The sequence below is a fragment of the Temnothorax longispinosus genome, chromosome 2 (genome assembly GCF_030848805.1).
Source record: "Temnothorax longispinosus isolate EJ_2023e chromosome 2, Tlon_JGU_v1, whole genome shotgun sequence".
Classification (NCBI taxonomy): Eukaryota; Metazoa; Arthropoda; class Insecta; order Hymenoptera; family Formicidae; genus Temnothorax; species Temnothorax longispinosus.
The window spans coordinates 379,597-399,498 of NC_092359.1; the positions used below are offsets into that span (position 1 = coordinate 379,597).

General features: G+C 39.3%; 1 protein-coding gene and 1 long non-coding RNA gene across 18 annotated transcripts in view; one reads left to right on the forward strand and one right to left on the reverse strand.

Moving 5' to 3' along the window:
- Positions 1-19,902, reverse strand: part of LOC139808477 (serine/threonine-protein kinase MARK2) — an 83,857-nt gene that overhangs the window by 21,635 nt on the left and 42,320 nt on the right. For 2 of the 15 annotated variants that reach the window (XM_071770520.1, XM_071770521.1), the window contains exons 1-3: positions 17,570-19,014; positions 5,379-6,293; positions 3,715-4,006 (exon numbers count right to left, since the gene is read on the reverse strand). The exons of 1 other annotated variant lie outside the window; for it this stretch is intronic. In XM_071770520.1, the coding sequence (XP_071626621.1) occupies positions 3,715-4,006; positions 5,379-6,112 (1,026 nt within the window). In that variant the 5' untranslated portion in view covers positions 6,113-6,293; positions 17,570-19,014. Of the gene's footprint in view, positions 1-3,714; positions 4,007-5,378; positions 6,438-17,569; positions 19,015-19,902 lie in introns of those variants that run through there. 12 more of the 15 variants (XM_071770518.1, XM_071770509.1, XM_071770511.1 and 9 more) reach the window with 12 other exon arrangements.
- Positions 688-3,721, forward strand: LOC139808483 (uncharacterized). Of its 3 annotated transcripts, none has more exons than XR_011730874.1 (3): positions 688-1,210; positions 1,278-1,986; positions 2,429-3,721. It is a non-coding gene; the product is annotated as an uncharacterized lncRNA (long non-coding RNA). The 3 variants fall into 3 exon arrangements; XR_011730875.1 differs by having other exon boundaries at positions 2,506-3,721; XR_011730876.1 differs by having other exon boundaries at positions 1,325-1,986.

Genomic DNA, 19,902 nt, shown 5'->3' on the forward strand with positions numbered 1-19,902 from the left:
TTTCTCGGATTTGTTGTTTTCTGAAAGCTTGCTCTCCTTGCGGTAACTTTGCGACCAAGTGGGGCGATAACTTTTGAGAAACTCCGTTTCAATGAAAATAACTTAGACGTATAGATATACAGATCACTTCGAATATTTATCAATAAATTCCAAATTCGGTCGCAATCGAATCCAAGGATATTTCAGCGCGAAGGCGTATCACATATACAATATTCTTTCAGACGTCACTGACTAAACTAATCGCTATCTTGTCAACCTTCGGTCAACGATAGCTAGGTAGGACGTCAGCGACACCATCTCTCGACCTAGCACAGTTCACATCTAACATCGATCCATCACCGATGATGGTTCACTGACAATTAATCAAAACACAAATCACAAATTAATTATGAAATACACGATATCAAAAGACTTTCGTAGGTTCTCGACCCTATCGAGACTGTGGATTCCGATGGGAGCTTCAATATCACCCTAGATGTCTCATGATGAATTCTCCACGATATCCGCTTCCGCTGAAAGTTGTCTTCCGGCTTGTGTCAAGGGCAGAGGCGATGTCACCGTTCGCGAAATTTTCTCATTTGTCTATCACGATTGTTCAGCGTCATGTTCCACAAGAGAAAGAGAAAAAGAAAGAGAAAAAAGCACAAAAGAGCAACGAGAAAAACGACGATCGAGAAACGCGAGGTTGCTTTGGTCGTCGTCGTCGTCGACGACGACCGTACGCGACTGCCTTCTCCCTTTTCCACCCTCGAAACGAGCCACCCTCGGAGAAGAGACCACACAACCGAGGGATGCGAGAACAGAATCAATACACGATGCCGCCACCCTCTGGTGGAAACGTGCGAGCGAACCACCCTTGAATGCCCAGCCTCGACGTCGTTCGCCCACCCTTTCTGCCACCCCCTCTTCGATGGAAGAACGCATGCGTCGCGGAAAGTGGGAACCACCGACACATGTTTGTTTCGTGTTCTACCCTTTTAGCCGAAGGTACTGCTCACACGCTCACAGTGGAGATAACAGAGGGTTTCATGCTGGTCAGCTGATCGGACCGAAGACCGAATGTCGCGGAACGCAGGCATTGACGTGTCCTAAAACGCTTGAGAAATTTTCAACACGAGCTGAAAAAGATACGACTTTTTCCTTATAATTATCGAAACTGCGGAAGAAATGGTTATTTATAATATTAGCGCTTTGGAATAAAAAAAGAAAGGTGAAATTAGCATGATATATCGTTTTACAGTAAAGTAGAAAAATATCAAAGATGCTCTAATTCTAAGATATCGATACATCCTGATGATGACGCACACATCTGTGGGTTGTAAAGTGTGGGATGCCACATCTTCACCTTTATCGTCCTCCTACCTAGCAACGAGTTTTCGCCTCGTCAGCTGCTCGAATCAACTACTACTATGAACACCGAGAAGATTATCGCAACATAGTTCAGCGCTATATATGAGAGACTGATAAGTATATTGAATCTCATAAGTATGTTAAATAGTTAAATAGCCTGCGTCATTAACTTTTGTTTGATTTTAATGTGAACAACGTATTTCTAGAGTTTACTTAACATTGTACTTATACGTATAGCAAGGAAAAATGATTAGAAAACGGACTTAAAAAATTATTAATCGTTATTATTTGCGGCGTTCTAAGTCGTAACAATACTCTAAAACTTGAGCATGACTGCATGCAACAGATAAGAATAAATCAAAATTCGAACAATATCGATCTTAATATCGAGACAATTATAAAGGAACAAATCGCTCAAACTTATCGCAACAAATTTACGATGTTTTATTTTCATGCTTGTGAGAGCACTGATTTCTTTTCTCGTTAGATACTTAGGTGAGGATGCTCGAGAGTCAGTATGAAGAGGATAAAGTCCAAGTTTCTGAAAGGGACAAGAGCGAGAGAGCCAGCTTCCGTCAGCTGATCAATCGACCGAGAAAGTAACCAAGAGTCGCGGACATCCACTCCACGTAAAAGGTAGATAAGAATAGATCCAAGTTGACGCGAATTCTCCACGGAAAATAGAATCGCGTACACGTGAACTAACAAATAAATCGGGAAGCTCCGTTTAGATGCTCTATTAAACAAAAAAGCCAGCAGAGAATCCCCTTTTAGTTGATCAAGCTGCGTTCTCTCTAACGCAATTCAAGTAAAAACTCAACGCACTCAAATCTATCTAAATTAAAATAATTAAAATAATGTATTAATTATAACGCATCTCTTTAATTTCAAAGTTATTTATGCATTTCGTTAACAGGTAAATAGATCAACGCACGTTGCGACAAATAGAACCTATTTTTGCAAACAACTTTTGATCGCTATCGTGAATAAGTAAAGAAAAAATATCAACTTATTTTAATTGCAATATTAATATTTTGTTTATTAATCTATATATATATATATATATATATATATATAGTGTTACGCATACTACAATTGGCAATTTTAAATTGAAAATCATCGTCAACTTGAATGAAACTCGCAATGCTTATACAGACGAAGACTGCTGATGCCGGATTTCTACAAAGATTATGATTTATGTCCCCATAAAACGGCGAGGAAAATGGGAAATGGCGAAATACACGACGTAAAACAATGCCAGCACTTCCGCTTTTGCGGAGTGCATCTGAAATTTGTTTTATGGCGCGACACAAAAGTTGATACGGATGGAAAATAAAGTCTCGCTTCAGATATATTGCTGACTTGTCGTGTCCATGATGTGCGATATTAAAAAGCTATGACATCCGTCAGTTTATATTGACGCATATAAAAGATTTCTATTGGAAAAATTATCTTTTTTATGATATCTTCGATATTTTCTATCAAGTGCCAGAAAAACCTGTTTGATTTGCTCCAGTAATTAGATTAAGATAGCCCAAATAATTGAAAATGTTTTTCTAAACTCACTTGATTTATGTTTATTAAAAAAAAAATACATTTTACTCTCAAGTAAGTTTTTATATTTGCGCCTCAAAAGAATTTATATGTATTTTCCGTTAATAAAAAAATAATTTTTTAAAAAGACAAAGAGAAGGAAGACTCGCTGAAATTTCCGAGATATTTCAAATACGTTCTGCATGCGAAATTAATTAGCTTCGACAGGTTGCACGATCGTCATAAAGTGGCATCCGAATGGCGTTTCGACGAAGCGGGGAAATCATCCGGATTATTTCAGGTCGAACGGATGAGCCGCAGACGAGTCATACGTGTGACGTAAGTGTGGAAGTGCATTTGCGTTGTCACTCGTTTGCACTCGATTCGTTAGCGAGGGTGTCACACATCGTCGATATACATATATGGGTGATCGTAAAGTCGCGCGTGATTGCGCTGCGGACCGCGTATATAGGTATACTTTTTAACGTTTTTACTTTACATCATTTATGCTTGCGATTATCGTACGCGATTTTATCTCTACTTTCTTAACACTCGTGTACCTCACACGACCCGTAGGTGATTTCGATAATTAGATATCGCTATAGATAATCCTCAGCAAAGTTATAACTGCGTAATACCATATACGGTCTAATTATTCTACGATAGACATAAAAAAGTGACGCGATTATTTATTTCTCTCCTTAAATCAGATAGAAATCACTTTATCGACAAGACGCTCGATAACGTTTCCCGATAATGGTTCTGACGTGAGTGATAACGCTGCAATCGATGCCTATTATACGTATATATATGTACATATTATATATCTACCTCCTTCTCGCTCTGAATACCCTTCTGCATGTCTGACAACGGTTTGAGCGGGATGGTTGTTGCGTTGTTCTGCTGTTGTGGTTGCTGATGACGCTGATGATCCTTCTTGGTAACTATCGGCCGGACGATCGCGCGAGTTTGCGGCATCCTGGATTGCGCTCTCGTCTCCGCTTCTTGTCCGCGCCGCGTATCCGAAGCGGTCCTGGACAACTTAACGGTGGGCTTCTTTGACGCGATGCCGGCGTTTCCGGTGGAATTCCGTGTCGCGTCTCCGCGGTGCAACAGCAAGGCCCTTTTTTCGTTGACGTTTCATTATTATTTGTTCGTCACAATTCTTTCTTCGACCGTTCAATGTTTTATGGCATCGTGTATCGTGAGTATAATGATAATAATCAATAATAACAGACAGGTGTACAAGTGTCCGTCATAATTCGAGCGTTTTGCGTGATAACGTGTGTTTGATAATTCGGGATAATATGGAGAGATCATTGCAAACGTAACAAGGAGAGAATGATGCATTTCGAGAATAGAACAGATATAAAGGCAAAAATTAACGATTAAACACTTTTCTAATTTTCAATATTAAATCTTTTGATATCGAAATCTTTAATTAAAATATTGTTATGATAAAGTCCACTCAAAATAAACTGGAGAATAACATTTTGTTATCTGTTTATACACCGGCAGATACAATTCGCGCGAAACCATTTATTTTCAATCGTTCATAATTCAGAAAATATTATCTTGATATTTTTTATCGAAGCGAAATCGAGCAATTATCGAGATCTGTGCGTGATACTTGCAAGCTATTCAGACACCCGGTATATTTATTCATCAAAACATCTGCCAGTGCGACACGCACAACTCCCCTGATCTCTCCCGGTTGGGCGTGTAATGACCGACGTGTAATGGCGACGAACCGACCGACGGGAAATCACGGAATGAATCGCTGCACGGTTGCGACATTGCGTAAACTAAATGCCAATTGTATCGAGGAAAGGGACACGCGTGGGTGTAAACGGACAGTCAATTGTGCGCGGATGAGGCGTGTAGGTAGGTAGGTAATCGGTACGCGGCGCGCGGCGATGAGGATCAGGCGGAGGTTGGACGACGATTTCCTCAATTATCACTAAGGCGACTACGGCTATCGTCGCTCTGTAAACGTAACGTGTAAATGGATCGTGCATCGTGCGTCTGTATGTGTGTATGCGTTCTCAGGTATTGACCGATTGAAATACCGTGACTCGAACTTCTCGACGACGATTAACGTGTAAAGATTGAGATTATGATCACGATGGATGATATATTAAATTTTAAAACATAATTGATCTCTTAAATCTTTTTGTCCAGATGAAAATAAATTATCTTTAAAATTTGTTTTCAGGATTGACATTTCTATTACTTCTCCTTAATAAAAATGATTATCCTGGAGATTGATTGTAAATAAAAACAGTTTTGATTTTTTAAACGTTTAATTGAATAACTATTTTCTTTAATAAGAAATCTCTCGAATGTCACCGAATACTGTCTTTGAATCAAGAAAAATAAGGGAGGAAGATGCAAGATGTGTTTGGAATGTGTGCGAAAAAGGTATCGACGGTGATGTGAATGAGCGTGTAAATGTGAATGATTGACGTATGACGTAGAGAGAGTATATATTTTACCCCTCGGCCTCATCGTCGGTGATGTTTCGCAACAAGTCCTCGTGTTCCTGGTATCTGAGCTGGACTTCCGCTCCGAAATCCGAACTGTTCTCCAAGTGACGCGTCCTCGCGGCGATCGTGCTCATCTCGATGGCCTTAACTTGCTGTTCCAATCGTTGCAGCATGTCGGTGCTTTCGACCGTCGTCGTGCCCGTCGACGCTGTTCGCTGCTGATTCAGAATCAAATCGAGACTGAGCGGCGCCTTGGGCTTTGCCGACAGTTGAGCGGGTGATGTCAGTTCCGTCCTCTGGTGGATAAACGGAAGTCCGATCGGTTGGATAATCTTCGACTCATTGAAGACTCTCAACTTCTCCTCCAGATTCGCGTCCATGTTCGTGTCGCTGAGGAGTCTCTTTACGGAAACGGGAGTGCGACCGTAGAGCGGGCTCGTGGGAACCATCTCCTTGGGTCTGATCGGGCTTAAAGCGCCGGCCCGTTTCTCAACTACTTGCAAACCCTTGCCATCCTCTACCAATTCCCACTGCTTCAAGCTTTCCAAGGGCGCGAGCGGCGCCGATAATCGCTTCGATATCGGGCTCGTCGGGCTCGATTCGTTAGCAGCCTGTCGATTCAGCTGGCGCACTGTCCTTTCTGCGGACGACGGCGTCAAGAACTTTCGTGCACCTGTCTGCGGCCGAATCAAGCTTCTGCTGGCCTGTGCTCGCACGAACGGGCTCTCTCGATCGTCCATCATCGAGAAATCTCACGTGGGAACGAAGACGGGAATTGGCCGCCGTTGCTGTTTCTCAGGCTCTCCTTGAGAATCTCGTCTTCGTAAGACGATCCTTTGTAGATAACGTATCGGCCGCTGATAAACCTTCAACATCAATTCAACGGCCAAACCGGTCAATGACGCTGCACGGAAGATTTAGTTTCTGTCAAGAAGAAGACTCGTGTTTTTCTTTTTAAGAAAAAACGTCAAGCACTGCGACGATCATCATTAAACACATCATACAGAACCCAGAACCTGAGAATGAACCACGAGCCAGTTGACCGATTCTCTCTTTCTTCCTCTACACCTTCATTCGATTAACAATCACATGTATCAATAAGCGAATAAGCGGTACAAATATAGGCTTTTTTGTAGATAGGGGAATAAAGCTTTATTGAACGGCGGCACTGTGTGTTGGCTCTTTTTGCAATCATAACGTTGTAGACAATAAAGCAGATAGGTACGCAAAGAGGCTCGCAATTTCGTGAATTACCGCGGTTTAATGCGAGTAGACGATAAATAAAGCTCGGAGACTCGTAAACATGCGTGTGTCTTTATCTGTGACTCAGATGTCTATTACATAATAGCTTTTAATCGAACGAAATTAACTCGTTAAGTCAAATGCGTCAGCACATTGGAAAATTTTCGTACAAAAAGTACGATAAGAGGTGAACAGTTTTGTACATTAAAGAATTATCTAGTGATCTGTTACAAAAAGGAGTTTTTCAATGATGATACAATAAATAATAGTCTTTAAATTTACATAAAATAATATTTAGCAAATTTTGTCACCGTATAATACATATAAGCATTATGCATCAAATGCAAAATGTGAATTGTTTTTTAAGTCAAGTAAATATCAACAAACGAAGCAAATACATTCAATATTAATCTATTAACTTTCCCAAACTAATAAAAAAAAAGAACGATATTCATTTCACGGATGTCATATTATTTTTATCGAAACGATCGGAGATATGCCGAGATATCGAGTATAAAGAATACGTCATACCCCGTGCAGTTCTAAGACGATGATAAGGATGCGTGTACTTATAAGTTTCCATTAGTTCTGCCTCGATCTGGCCCGACAATGATGAAGTGAAATATATTCCTTCAACGGTTTATATATATTATGTACAATATCGTGAACAGTTAACGTTTTACGAAATCCAAGAGAAATTCATCACTCAAAAGCCAAGATGTACATGTATAATAAACAGTTTCTACCATGAAATTAATTCTATAATAGGTAAAAATATTCTTATGAAAATACATAGTTTATATTACGTCATCTAATCATTTTTTATGTTTGCAAATTCAGTTGTTTCACCGATTAAACCAAATTACTATTAAGATTTTGGAAATACAGTTTTGTATGTAAACAGACGAAAATCCAAGCGACTATTTAAATGTTAATTTCCTTTTCACAATAATTTTCCGATAAAACGAATTAACGAAATAAACGATTATAAACGAACCACCAATTTTTGCGCTCTACGAGTGGCGTTTCTATTCGTTCCCTTAGGTGAAGCAGCCAGCCGGAAATTTGCTCTGAGATTGAAACGAGAAGTTTAGACACGGGTGACCTAATCCCTCGATAGATGAAAGGGTGGGGAAGCAATTTTGCCAATGGAAAATTGAACATGCTATTTCGAATGTATACACGATGAAAAACTTACGGCAATTTAAAAGATTCACCAACAAAACGGCCAATGATAAGTTATGCTAATAAAATTCCTCCTTTTATATGAATTTAATAATAATTTAATATTATGATGAGTATGACTCAATATGAGTTTTCTTTTAATATTAGATATTAGACATGCAATTCTTAACCGTTGCGAAAAATGGATCTAAAATAATTGTAATTTTTAGATTGCAAATTGTTATATTTTTAGTACAGGTAAACATAGATAGTAAATTTGTAATTATTTTAAAACTTTCATATTCTAAGTAAAGATTTTACAAGAGGATTTATTTCCGCCATTTTTATCAGCTCGTAATACACTTGCAAATGTCGCGTGGTAGATTAAAAGATTAAAAGGCGAGATAACAGTATCTTTTTGATTGCAGATATTTAAAGATAAACACACAGGTTTTACTTGGAGGGGGAAAAAAAAGAAACTAATAATAAAAAGAAGAATGATGCATAATGGATCTATAATGTTCCACTTTAAAATAACGACTGATCAATTGGCCTCGCAACCAATTGAAATTTTCGATTATTCGTCAAGACGATATATACATGTGACCAATTCGTCGAGAGCTGTCGAAGAAAACTTGTCGAACGATCGACGCAAACACCGACGCTGTTTTTCAACGAAGCTATATAGAGTCATAAATTGTGAGCAAACGGGATAGAGTACGGAGATTAAGAAGATTTGTAGATCAGCTATATTATACAGGGTGTCCCAGATCATTCGCAGTCCTTTTCTCGGATTGCAAGAAGTTCTGTCGACTTTTGAGCAGTAAGTTCATTTATCTTCGCAACTCTTCGACAAACAACATTAAATTTGTTTGCGACGAAACATCTTAAAATCCTATTAAAATTACATTCCATTAAAATTAAAGAAAGAATAGAAGTTTATTATCTTTTAAAGCTTCATTCGTGAAGCTCAGAAAATTCTCCACAATTTTTTATTCTTCACCATTTATCGCTTAACAAGTATTCAAATTTTAATATTTCTGATACTATTTCCTAAGACAAATTTAATCTATTTCGAAATTTAGATATTGTTCCGTGTTAATTAAAGATTAATTAATTATATAGATTGACACAAGATGCAGAGAGATCCCGTACATCTTGTATATTTCTAGTGCAGTATTGCAAGACGTTTTAAGAAATTCTTTTTCACTAAGGCTGAGAGAGTTTCGGTATCCGGTGAAGCATAATTGCCCAAAGCATAGTGCAATCATCGCGACTTAAAGGCGTTCTTAATAAATAGGCTCGATGCAGATCTGCCTTTGTACTTATTAATTGCTGTAGGAACATTCAATAACAATGTGGGATTTCTATTGTTTCGCAGAAGCGACTTCGTAACGGCAACCGTCTCTTCCCGCGATTAAGAAGCGATTGGATCATAAGGATGACCGCAAATGCAAGTTTTCAACTAATCCTTAGATTGCACGAGATCCTGTATTATTTAGTCTACATAACAGTTATAAAAATATAGCAATAAGAGAAACACTCTCTAGGAAAACGACAAAAACAGAAAGAGGGATTACGAAAACTCAGAAAGATGTAAAATAAAAAGTTGATATTTCTATTTCATTAATTGATAATTCGGGAAGACGGTTATATATGCAAAGAATTCAAACGTTCCAAGAATATTGCATGATCAATAGTATATGTATAGAACCTGAAAGTATATATAGTATGATACGCTTGATATATTTAAGGATTAAGTTAACGTTCTCCGAGAAAGTGTTACGTTAGTAGGACTTCTCTGTGGCCGAGAGAGAAAGAGAGCACGTGCATATACATATATATATTGACAAATGTCCTTTTATCGACTAAATATGTTGCCGGCATTCGGGTGCCATGAGCTATATTCGATAATGCAAAACGCGTGTATTTTTCCGAGATTAAAAATAGTAATTCGAGAAACCGTATTATAGAATGTGAATTTCCGTCGATCACGCGCTATCAGTTGCGTGCCATACGCGCGATGCGTGCCACTCACAACACACATATTGCACACAAAATTACACCTGCGCAAAGTTTTCGTTCAAAATACGACACATAAAAACTAAAAACTCACTCGGCGCTGGATCTCCCTCTCTTTCTTTGTCTCTCGAAAGCGTCGATCCCGAAAAAAGGAGAGAAACGAACGAGCGAAAAGACGAAAGAGAGGCAGTACCAAGGCTGTGCGGACAACGGCCGGTTATGACGAACTGGGTCCATTTCTCGAAAGGCATCGATAAGCGCTTGGGGCCGGCCAACTCGACTTCGTTACGCCGTTTATCAGCGGTAGATTACTGATAAGCGATAGCGTGTCTACCTAACACTCGGCACTGACGATCGTCGCGCCGAGAATCCTTATATATTGTACGCACGGAGTCGCGAAACGATAAAATACATCGAGAAATGCGCGTCGTATTAAAGCGTAAAAGTGGCGCAAAATATTATGTATTTTCTAGTTGATGTCGCGAGTTATCAAGACCACAAATATGTGTAATATGATAATAGTGGTGAGTGATAAAATTGTGAAATGTAAATAATATCGCATTTATTTTTTCAGCAATTCTAAATTATCGAAATAGTAAAAATTCGATTTAATCGACCGTAGTGAAACGAGCCATTAGAGAAGTGATTAACTCTGTCAATGAAGTATTTTTAAGCTTTCTTTTAAAAAAGTCTGAAATAAAGTCATAAAACAGTCAAGATAATGTAGACGTATAAATAATGTGCATCGATTTAATCGTAAATTGAAATCGTAAGGATTATTTTACAAATAAATTTTTATTATTTGCAAATCTACGTTGTTTCCGGTTTGCTACCTCGAAACGATTGCTGATATAGCCGTGAATTTGTTACGCAACTCTATAAATGGAGTTAAAACAAGTAGGAGATAGAAACGTGAAATTTGCATATATATATGTATATGTCGTAAATGTAATAGGCATAGATGCGTGCAGATTAACCGAGTCACTTAAAAATCGCGTACGTTCCTCATTTATTTAATAAGATCAAGTATTTTGTACTCTTTCGCGCTTTCCACTCGTAGTTTCGTAACTATTGCCACGCCCCACTCACAAGCACGCTAAAAAGAATCTTTGAGATAAGCTCTGCAAATCTTGGAATATGTAGATATTGAAGTACTTCACGCTTCAAGTACTTACTCACGAATATACTATAGATTTATTTTCTAAATTTCTCATCATTATAAACTTCTTTAAAATTTTTCTATTAATTTATAAACTTCTTATACACAAGAAATTATCACTATCAACGCATTAGAATCTATTGTCGTCTAAGACAATTTTATTGATATAAAAATAATTTATCTCAATGTCAATAGAAATCAATTAATTAGAATGAACATAGAGGCAATTTAATATTGGATCAATTCGTCAAAAAAATATGAAATTATACATTATATTATTTCTGTGGTATAAGAGAGAGAGAGAGAGAGAGAGAGAGAGAGAGAGAGAGAGAGAGAGAGAGAGAGAGAGAGAGAGAGAGAGAGAGAGAGAGCGCGCTATATGATATGACATTTACAACAAACGGTTCGTGGAATATATCGCAAAGTTCTTACGTGTCGAATCATCCGGATGATTTATGTCGATCAGAGCGATTCTCTCCGAGGACAATGAAAAGCGCGGCTCAATACTCTGTCTGCTTCGCGCACGAAAAAACAAAATTAGCAGCTTAGTGTTTCTAAACCGTATCATAAAACAGTAGTAACAGTTTAGAAGTATTTTGGATGCTCGCCAGACTTTCGTCGAGACATAATGTCAGTGTCAGCGCGTTATAAGCAAGCAGATAAGAAAGTGAGAGTCATTAATCATTAGGCAGCAGCGTAACGCGCTGACTTACGATAGATAGAAGCTGCGCTATATTCTTTCTTGTTGGAATACTTAAAGAAGCTTGTTTTTGTATGTTGCGTGCCACCAGGATGACAAATAAAAAAATCCTAATTTGTTATGTAAATGGGGAAGTGACACGTATATCACGAGCTTAGTACATGATGAAATCACGGTCAATACAGAATAACATGAATTTAATTCAGATCAACAGCGAATCAAAATTATACTGCACTCTATGGAGATCAGTTTAACGCACTAATAATATAGTGGAGAAATTGTATTTTAAATCTATTTTTCAGTTTTTTTTATTCAGTTCTTCAGTTTTCTTCTTTGTTGCTGCGTTAATTGATAAATTTGTCCGGTACCGCGATTCGCGATGTGAGAAAAACTTACGAACGCGTATGTACGTATAGACTGGCGTTGTCGGTGCGGTGCTACATTGTTCGAAGCTTTCGCGTGCGACACGCGATGCACCGACACGCCGTCGCGCCGTTGCATACCGGCGAAGGACTTCGTTAGAGGGCCGCAGAAAAACCGACGAAATAACCGGCCTCGTCAGCAAATGAGGATTTGCGGTCGAGAAAGCAGGAGTATGACGTGGCCGAGCGCGAACTAAGAATGGTCAAGAGTACCTACTCTATACTCCGATGATAAACTTTATCATGTAAATTAACGACGCGTTCTAGTAAACTGCATGAATAATTGAAAAATGCCGCAATATAAATGTTTATATCGCGTATATATATAATTCAAAAAATTATTGGTGAGAAGATTTACTTTAACTTGGTAAAAATCTTGCGGAGTTTGTCAATATCAAATAACAACAAAAAAGATTTTTCTAAGTTAACTTTTTGATGTCAGAAATTGTCGATCCCGTTAAATTTTCCGTACGGTGTATTCTTACTTTGCTATACATATAGCTATATACATACCTACAGCGAGGTAAAATATATGTAGAAGGTAAGGAAAAAACGAAAAGAAAAAGGAAAAGAGAAAAAGACTATTTTCAGAAGTGTGCGACGGGTGTGACGGTTAAATAAAATAACACACGGATATCCGGGCAATCAACATTTTACCACGGATTAAAAATGATGCGCGCAGAAAGTAAGGGAGAATTGTGTTGTCCGTCCAAATGTCTGAACGTCCGAACACGCGAAGGATATGCACTTCCTCGGGACGCCCACGTTTGCTCGCGATAACCGCCGCGGCGCCGCTACCGCCTCTTGACAATGTCCTTTATGGAACGAGACGTCGCGCTCGACAAGGCGCATCCATCGTCGCATGGCACGTTGCACTAGTCATGTTAGAAAAGCCGGATGGAACGTCTTTATTTCCGGTAGTGCCAAGGCGTGTTACCAAGGCGGAGGAACAAGCTCTAAAAGCGTCGACAAGGCTAAATATACGGATAAAAGAACGGTCGGCCATCAATTTCCGAGCGAGCGCTACGATCTTGTTAAACTAGGAGAACGTCGGGGCAAGAGAAGAATCTTTTAATTGTAACGGGTTACGCAACGCACTCTCATCTATTGTAATAACCGTTTATTTCAAGATAAACCAGCTGCTTCTCTATTTGCGTCATATTTCGACGAAAGAACAAAATAGATATTTTAAATTAGAAAAATATGATAATATCTCAGCCTTTTTAACTTTAATATCATCCATTGTTGTGTATCCATTTATTCAAATAATTTTCAATGTCAATTCTTGTTTATACTTATCGTTCAATTTAGGCGAGTGAGATATGATGTCGATAAATGATGCATCAATAAATTCACGTTCGTTCAAAATAAGAGTAAAATGCAGTTATACTGCGTGCACGTGTGCTGCGATGCGCGACTCACGATTAGCGCGATAGCTGGCGCGAGGTCTTTTGTTCGACGTAACAAATACCTGCAATCACGGGGAAGTATTATCGAGGAGCAGGCACACACCAGGTACCAGGTACCAGGTACTATGTACCAGACACCATTGGCACGAAGTGATTCACTCGAAAAAATCGCTAATTCTATTGCGTAATTCTATTAGAAAAATAAAAACATTGCAAATTGCATATTTTCAGAAGATAATTTTTCATGGCTAATGCCATATATGCAAAGTAATATCATATTGCTAAATGTTGCATACATTTCATCCACGAGAACATTTACGAGGCATAAAACGAACAAGAAGATTGGTTTCTGGTTTTTCTGCGCATAATTTGAATATTTAGTATTTACTACAAGTTTTGCTGAATTTGTTTGAATTGTAAAAATTATGTAATAAGCACTGAACGCAAAAATGAAGTTTTCGTAACAGTCTCATTGAACATACATCCGTATTAATAAGAAATTCCACCTTACTGCATTCCGCAAGATAATCAAAATGTCACTTGGAGTGAACCAGGAAAGACCGCGGTATGTGGTCATAAGTCATAATACAAAGTGGTCAACATTTTTATTGCGGCAGACCTCCCCTCCGCACAAAAATTATGTAACCCATATTGTATAATTGTTGCATCGAAGTCCTGCAATCCATAGATCGTTGCAATCGTTAAGTATTACACTCGTCAGTCGATTGCTTCATACCTTTTTTGTGCATTCGGTGTGTTAAGCAACGACAGTTGAGAATGAACAGAAAAGACTCGCAGCTCGTTTGTTTTTCTAGTGCACAACGGCCGTTATGAGAACCCTATTGTCGAGCATAACGAATATAAAATGGTATCTTGAGTAATTCGTCGCTTTTGTCGGCCGAGAAAAAAGCTAGATTAATCAAGTAAAGTAGTGAGCAATTATGAAGCGACAATCGGATTCTCGCGAGGAGAAGTTATTTTATTTTACGTCGTTTAACGACAAAAAAGAAAATGAAATAGTTCAGCATAGAAACGAATGATAATACTTTTGAGTATAAGATTGAAACATAAATTTGAAATTTTCATGTCTGTAAAATTTTCAGTAACTATGTCCACTGCTGTTCAGCAATAATAATTAATTAAATATATAAAAATACTAATAAAAATATTGTGATATTATAGCGATAGAGCTGCTTGTAGTAATTGTTATGATGCTTGGTGTGTTCTGTAATAGATATGTAAAGTTTCGATACTTTTATACAAAACAATTATTGTTTGTAATTTCTGATGTTTATCGTTACGCATTTTTCTTTGTTTATTTCGTTTGTTAATCATTATTTTAAACCTTATTTTGATAAACGCGCGTGTATCATCGCTCGAAAAACAGCTTACGACTTACGACCGAGAAATAAACTTCCCTTTGTTCCGCGCTGTGCTCGCGGCAGAAACGGAAAACGGAGGGACGAACATTTGAATCGCATGTTTGTGCGTTATCTCGGCGGAATAATGGCCGTTTAATCAAACTTTCCCCGTCAAATCCGCAATTAAACCTGCTATTGATATATGTCGGGGTCGTCCATGAGCGCGATAAACTCAAGACCCTTGTAGCGCTTTGTCGCTCTTTCGTTTGAGTAACTCATCGTTTCGATTGAATCTCTCGAACTTGTAAGCACCAGCGACTCTTACTTGATCAACGTTGCTCAGCGATCGCTAGTTTCTCTACGTATTATAATTTATAACGTAAAAAATGCTGTACCCTATATTGCACGTATAAAGAAATAAAGATAAAAACGAGAAAATCAAGACTTTTTAAATTCCTTGGAAAAAATTAGCGCAATAGGGTATATACATATACATCGAAAAATGTAAAATAAAAATCTGATTACTTATACGCGATCGAGATCTGCAATTCAAATTTATGGAATTCTACGAGGAAATTTATAACGATAATTTATGTTAAACATACGTATACTGGACTTCGTACCGAAGAAATCAGTTATAGTGTACTGTTGGTTTATGCACAGATAACTATGATTAACATTAAGCGATGTTGGTTGCATCCAGAGGATAACCGCAGCTGGTCATTTCTTGCTTCTCGCGATGAAACAAAATCGTTATGATTATACGCGCACGTTGTTGAATTAACGAGCGATATAGCGATAGTAACGCTATAGATAACGCTTCATTAAGTATAAATGACAAAAAAATGTTTCCCATGCGAGAATGCGGTCGCCGGCCGCGTGGCTGGCTCGAGCGAGTAATCAATCGTGTTGCGAATTATGCGTGTAAATACTGAACCACTTAAAACGTATAATTTTCAATTAATGCGAGAAGAGATGTCCATCCACGGATGGCCTTCCGATGACACTTTTCAATAAACGATTGGTGTCTGTGGTCTTGAATGTAACAGGCTAATTTAAACTTGGATACGTTCATCGAGCTCGATTATATCCAATATAACAGCACACACAATGTGGGGAAAAAAAGTAATAACACTTTTCTCGTGCAATGTTCTCCTTAGGCCCGGTTGCACCAACGTCGTATACAGTTTTACATTGCACTTAAACTTTTTTCTCTTTTTGAAATAACATATAAAATAATGCTAAACCAATTAAAGACGTCTAATATAATTATCCAGAAATAAGAGCCTTGCGCTACTTTGATTCATAAGTAATAGTAACGTCACGTTTGCAAATTTTTCAAATAATTTAGTCTTGTGTAAGATTATCTGATTCATTTTGATGTATTCTTTCTGCGCGAATAAATTCGCGTAATTTTCCAAGAAGCTATTAATCTAGATTAGACGTTATCTTTTGTAGAAGGCAACGTGTTAAGACGAACAAAGAGTCGAGTCACGGTGAGGCGAAGGAAAAGCTATCCAAGTGACCCGAAACTCACGTAATATCGCAAAGGGTAATGAACACAGTCTCGTACTAATTATGCTCGCAAGGCGCAACCATGGAATTATATGCTATATGGGTAGGTAGTTATATAAACCGTTAATTCTTATCCGCGTACACGCGCGCGCACTTCCGTCTATCTATTCTTTCGTTGCTTTCGTTTGCTTTTTTATACGCGTGCTATTCGCGGCATCGCGCCTTGAAACCCAGGAGGAGAAAAGGGAAAGGGGGGAAGGGGGGAAGAGAAAAGATTATCCCGGCCATAAGACGGCTTAAAGTCGTTACGGTAACTAATAACGCGGAACGTTTTCGGCCACGTTCCGCGAATCCGGTTTTCTATCTTACAATTAAACGCGCGAGGTATATAGGTGGTGAATTAAAAAACGCGCGCTTTAACACTTTTATTTTTTCCAAACAAAGAGAGAAAGAGAATGATAGAGATGATACGTCGATCCACCTAAACGATATAAAAAATAGAATATAGAATATATTAAATTATTTCTATGAAATAGTGATTATTTCGAGAAATAGGTCTGTGTTAAATTAAAGTCACAAACGTAGACTTGGCGCAGCATTATAACGCGCGGCGGTCGCATGAAATAAAATGTTTCGCGAAATTCGCACGGAATCGTGAGCGTCTCTTTTCGTGAGCGAAGAACGTTTAAATATTATCATTCAGATTATTCGCAATATAAGCAGCTGTTGCTTTGTGCCTCGTGTCGTGGTCGTCGTGGACACGATCAGAGTCTACATAAATAAATCGCATGCATATTTGCGTACAGTAGCATGACGTAATGCGGCAAAATCGCACGTACGGCTATTGGAATTTGTTTATTCTTCTTGTTAGCTTAAGAGAAAGACGTAGCGACAATGCGTTGCGAGAAGCAGCGTTTTACTACGTAACCTAACCTTGCTTAAGGATACGTTTGTTTGGTGGATTAGCGAGATTTGTTTGCTACCTTAATTTTTTGCAGGCGAAACGTTCTTATTGACTCGATAAACTGTATCATGTTATAAAATAATCGATAATATATTAAAAACTTTAGTTGAATATAGGTTAACGATTATCAATAATTTATAACAGGATTCTAACATTTTATACGTGGTTAAGAGAGAGAAAGGAGAGAATGTGGTTAGCATATAAATTCCCCAAGCCTATGTCGTCACGTATAAATAATTCACCTTGCTCGATCGGATGAAATCACTCAAACGTTATCACTATTATCACAGTTTACCGTAATCAGCACCGCGGCACCACGGAGAAGTAAGAAACTGCAGATTTCCGTGTGAAGAAACGCGTACCGTCGATCGTCGCACATAACGGCACGCTATTTTTACGGAACACTTGGACGACCACACTTTTTCCGATATTCCTTCGTTGAACTCGAGCACTACGATGCAGGACGCAGCGGATCACATTATCGTCTCTCGCTGATAAAGAGTTCGAGCTTCGGGTGTGATCGTCGATCTTCGTAAGAGTCTAAGATCCGGCGCGAAGTCGGCGGAGTGCGGCGGAGTGTGGCGGAGTGTCGAAAACCGTAAGCACCGGAAAGAAGAAAAAACTACTCCAAGTACGGACGGCGATATGTAATGTATGTACCTAGTCTGGTGTGGAACGGTGCAGTGTGCACGCCACGCCAGCACCAGCACACAGCACGCACTCGTGACACACGGTGACGCACACGCAAAGCGTCCAACTGAGATGCGTGCGCGCGCTCTTCTCGTTCGGTTCCGGCTCGATTCGATTCGACTCGTCGCGACTCGACTCGGCTCGGCTCGGCTCGGCCCGGCTCGGTTGTCTGGTTGTCTCGCCGCTCCGTTCGGTTGGGCAACTCGGCGAGACGCGGCACGCGGCACGAAAAGTGGCTCGAAGCTCGAACGAGGACTACAAGTGCGCGTGACGACGGCAACCGAACTGCTACGACTGCTACGCTTGGTGACGCGGGCGACCACGCGGACCGGCGAAAGCGAGTCGCAGCTCGCAGCCGGCGTTCGTGACTCACGAGTTGGAGTCGACCTGCTACTCCTGCTAGCCTAACCAGCCGGTGCGCGGTGCGCGGCGTGCGACGCGCGTACTATCGTAGGACGGACCCGAGGTGCAAGTGCCGATAACAGTGCCGTTCGCTCCATCGACGACGCCCGACGAATTGTCAGGCGGTTTAATCTAATTGTACATTTTACCACAAGATTTTTGTATAATATAATGATATCTCAGAGAAAAACTGGGAGACAATATTAAGAATTTCAAGTGATATGTGTACTTTTTTTTGGATAATCGTATTGCTTGTTGCTCCGATAACGAATTTTGCAACTATAGAGATAAAATAGATTTTCGAGTTATTTTGTATCTTGCGACACGTGTATGCTATGTGATACATGCTTGTTATTATTCTATTTGGCGTTCTCAAGAGACTCGGCACGAAATAAAAATAAATATGTTAAAATAATTTAAAATTATGCATCTGTTATTGTTATACTCTCAACATAATTTCGATTTTCTTAGGTTTCAAATAATTAATCCTGTATATACCATTCTAATCGAACATCTATATATAATAATAACTTTATTATACTTAAATCGGATTCTGGATTTGGCAACGCAAAATTTATAACTATATAATAAATCTGTCAAGAGAATCATATATCTACTTTGGAGCACCATTTGTAAATCCACACGGGTGAAAAGAGAAATAAAAAAAAATAATTGCGCATTCAGTCAAAACACTTTTGCATTCACACTCTTTCTCTCGCCCGTGATTTTTTTTTCAGCATGCGGAAACTGATCACCTTACGCGGATCCGATTTTCCCAATCAACTCACAGCTCGTTGTATTCGCGCAACACACGCAAGTTGTAAAAAAATCGTACGTGATACATCTCGTGGCGGGGCGGAAAAAAATTGAAAACTATTATCGTAGAAAATATAAAATAAAGAGGAGCCACGTGGCTCGCCGCGAGCGAGTCCCCGTCCGAACCACAATCCGGACCGATCTCGGCGACGCTTTTATTCGTCGACCTTGGATCCGGCATGGTCCGGCGTCTGGCGAAAGACTGATCTGCTGATCGTCAAGAGAGCCAAGAGAGCCAAGAGAGCTGGCAACTCTCCCGAATCTCCGTCTCCGGGCCCCACTCGCGAGTCGCGACACGTTATCCAGGGCATTCCATGGAGATGGAGTTGCGCCCGTACCGCGCGCGTGATCGCAACCTTCGTGCTCTCTACCGGGATCGATCGGTCGGAACGGGAGCCGATCGCGGAACGAATTACTGATTCACGCGAATAGGGACGAGGTAAAAGGATGATTGCGACACGATGCTCGGTTTTACGTTACTTCGTGCAGCTTTATCGTCGCGCTCCGCTGTATTATCGGTCAATCTTATAATAGTCTTTCGATTCCGAGAGACCGTTTCCAAATATCTGCGCGAAACGTGATTCGTGAAGAAACGCAATAACTTTTTAAATGGAAATTCGAGAATTTTTTGAAACGTAATATAGCCCAAGAAGGCAAATTATCCAAG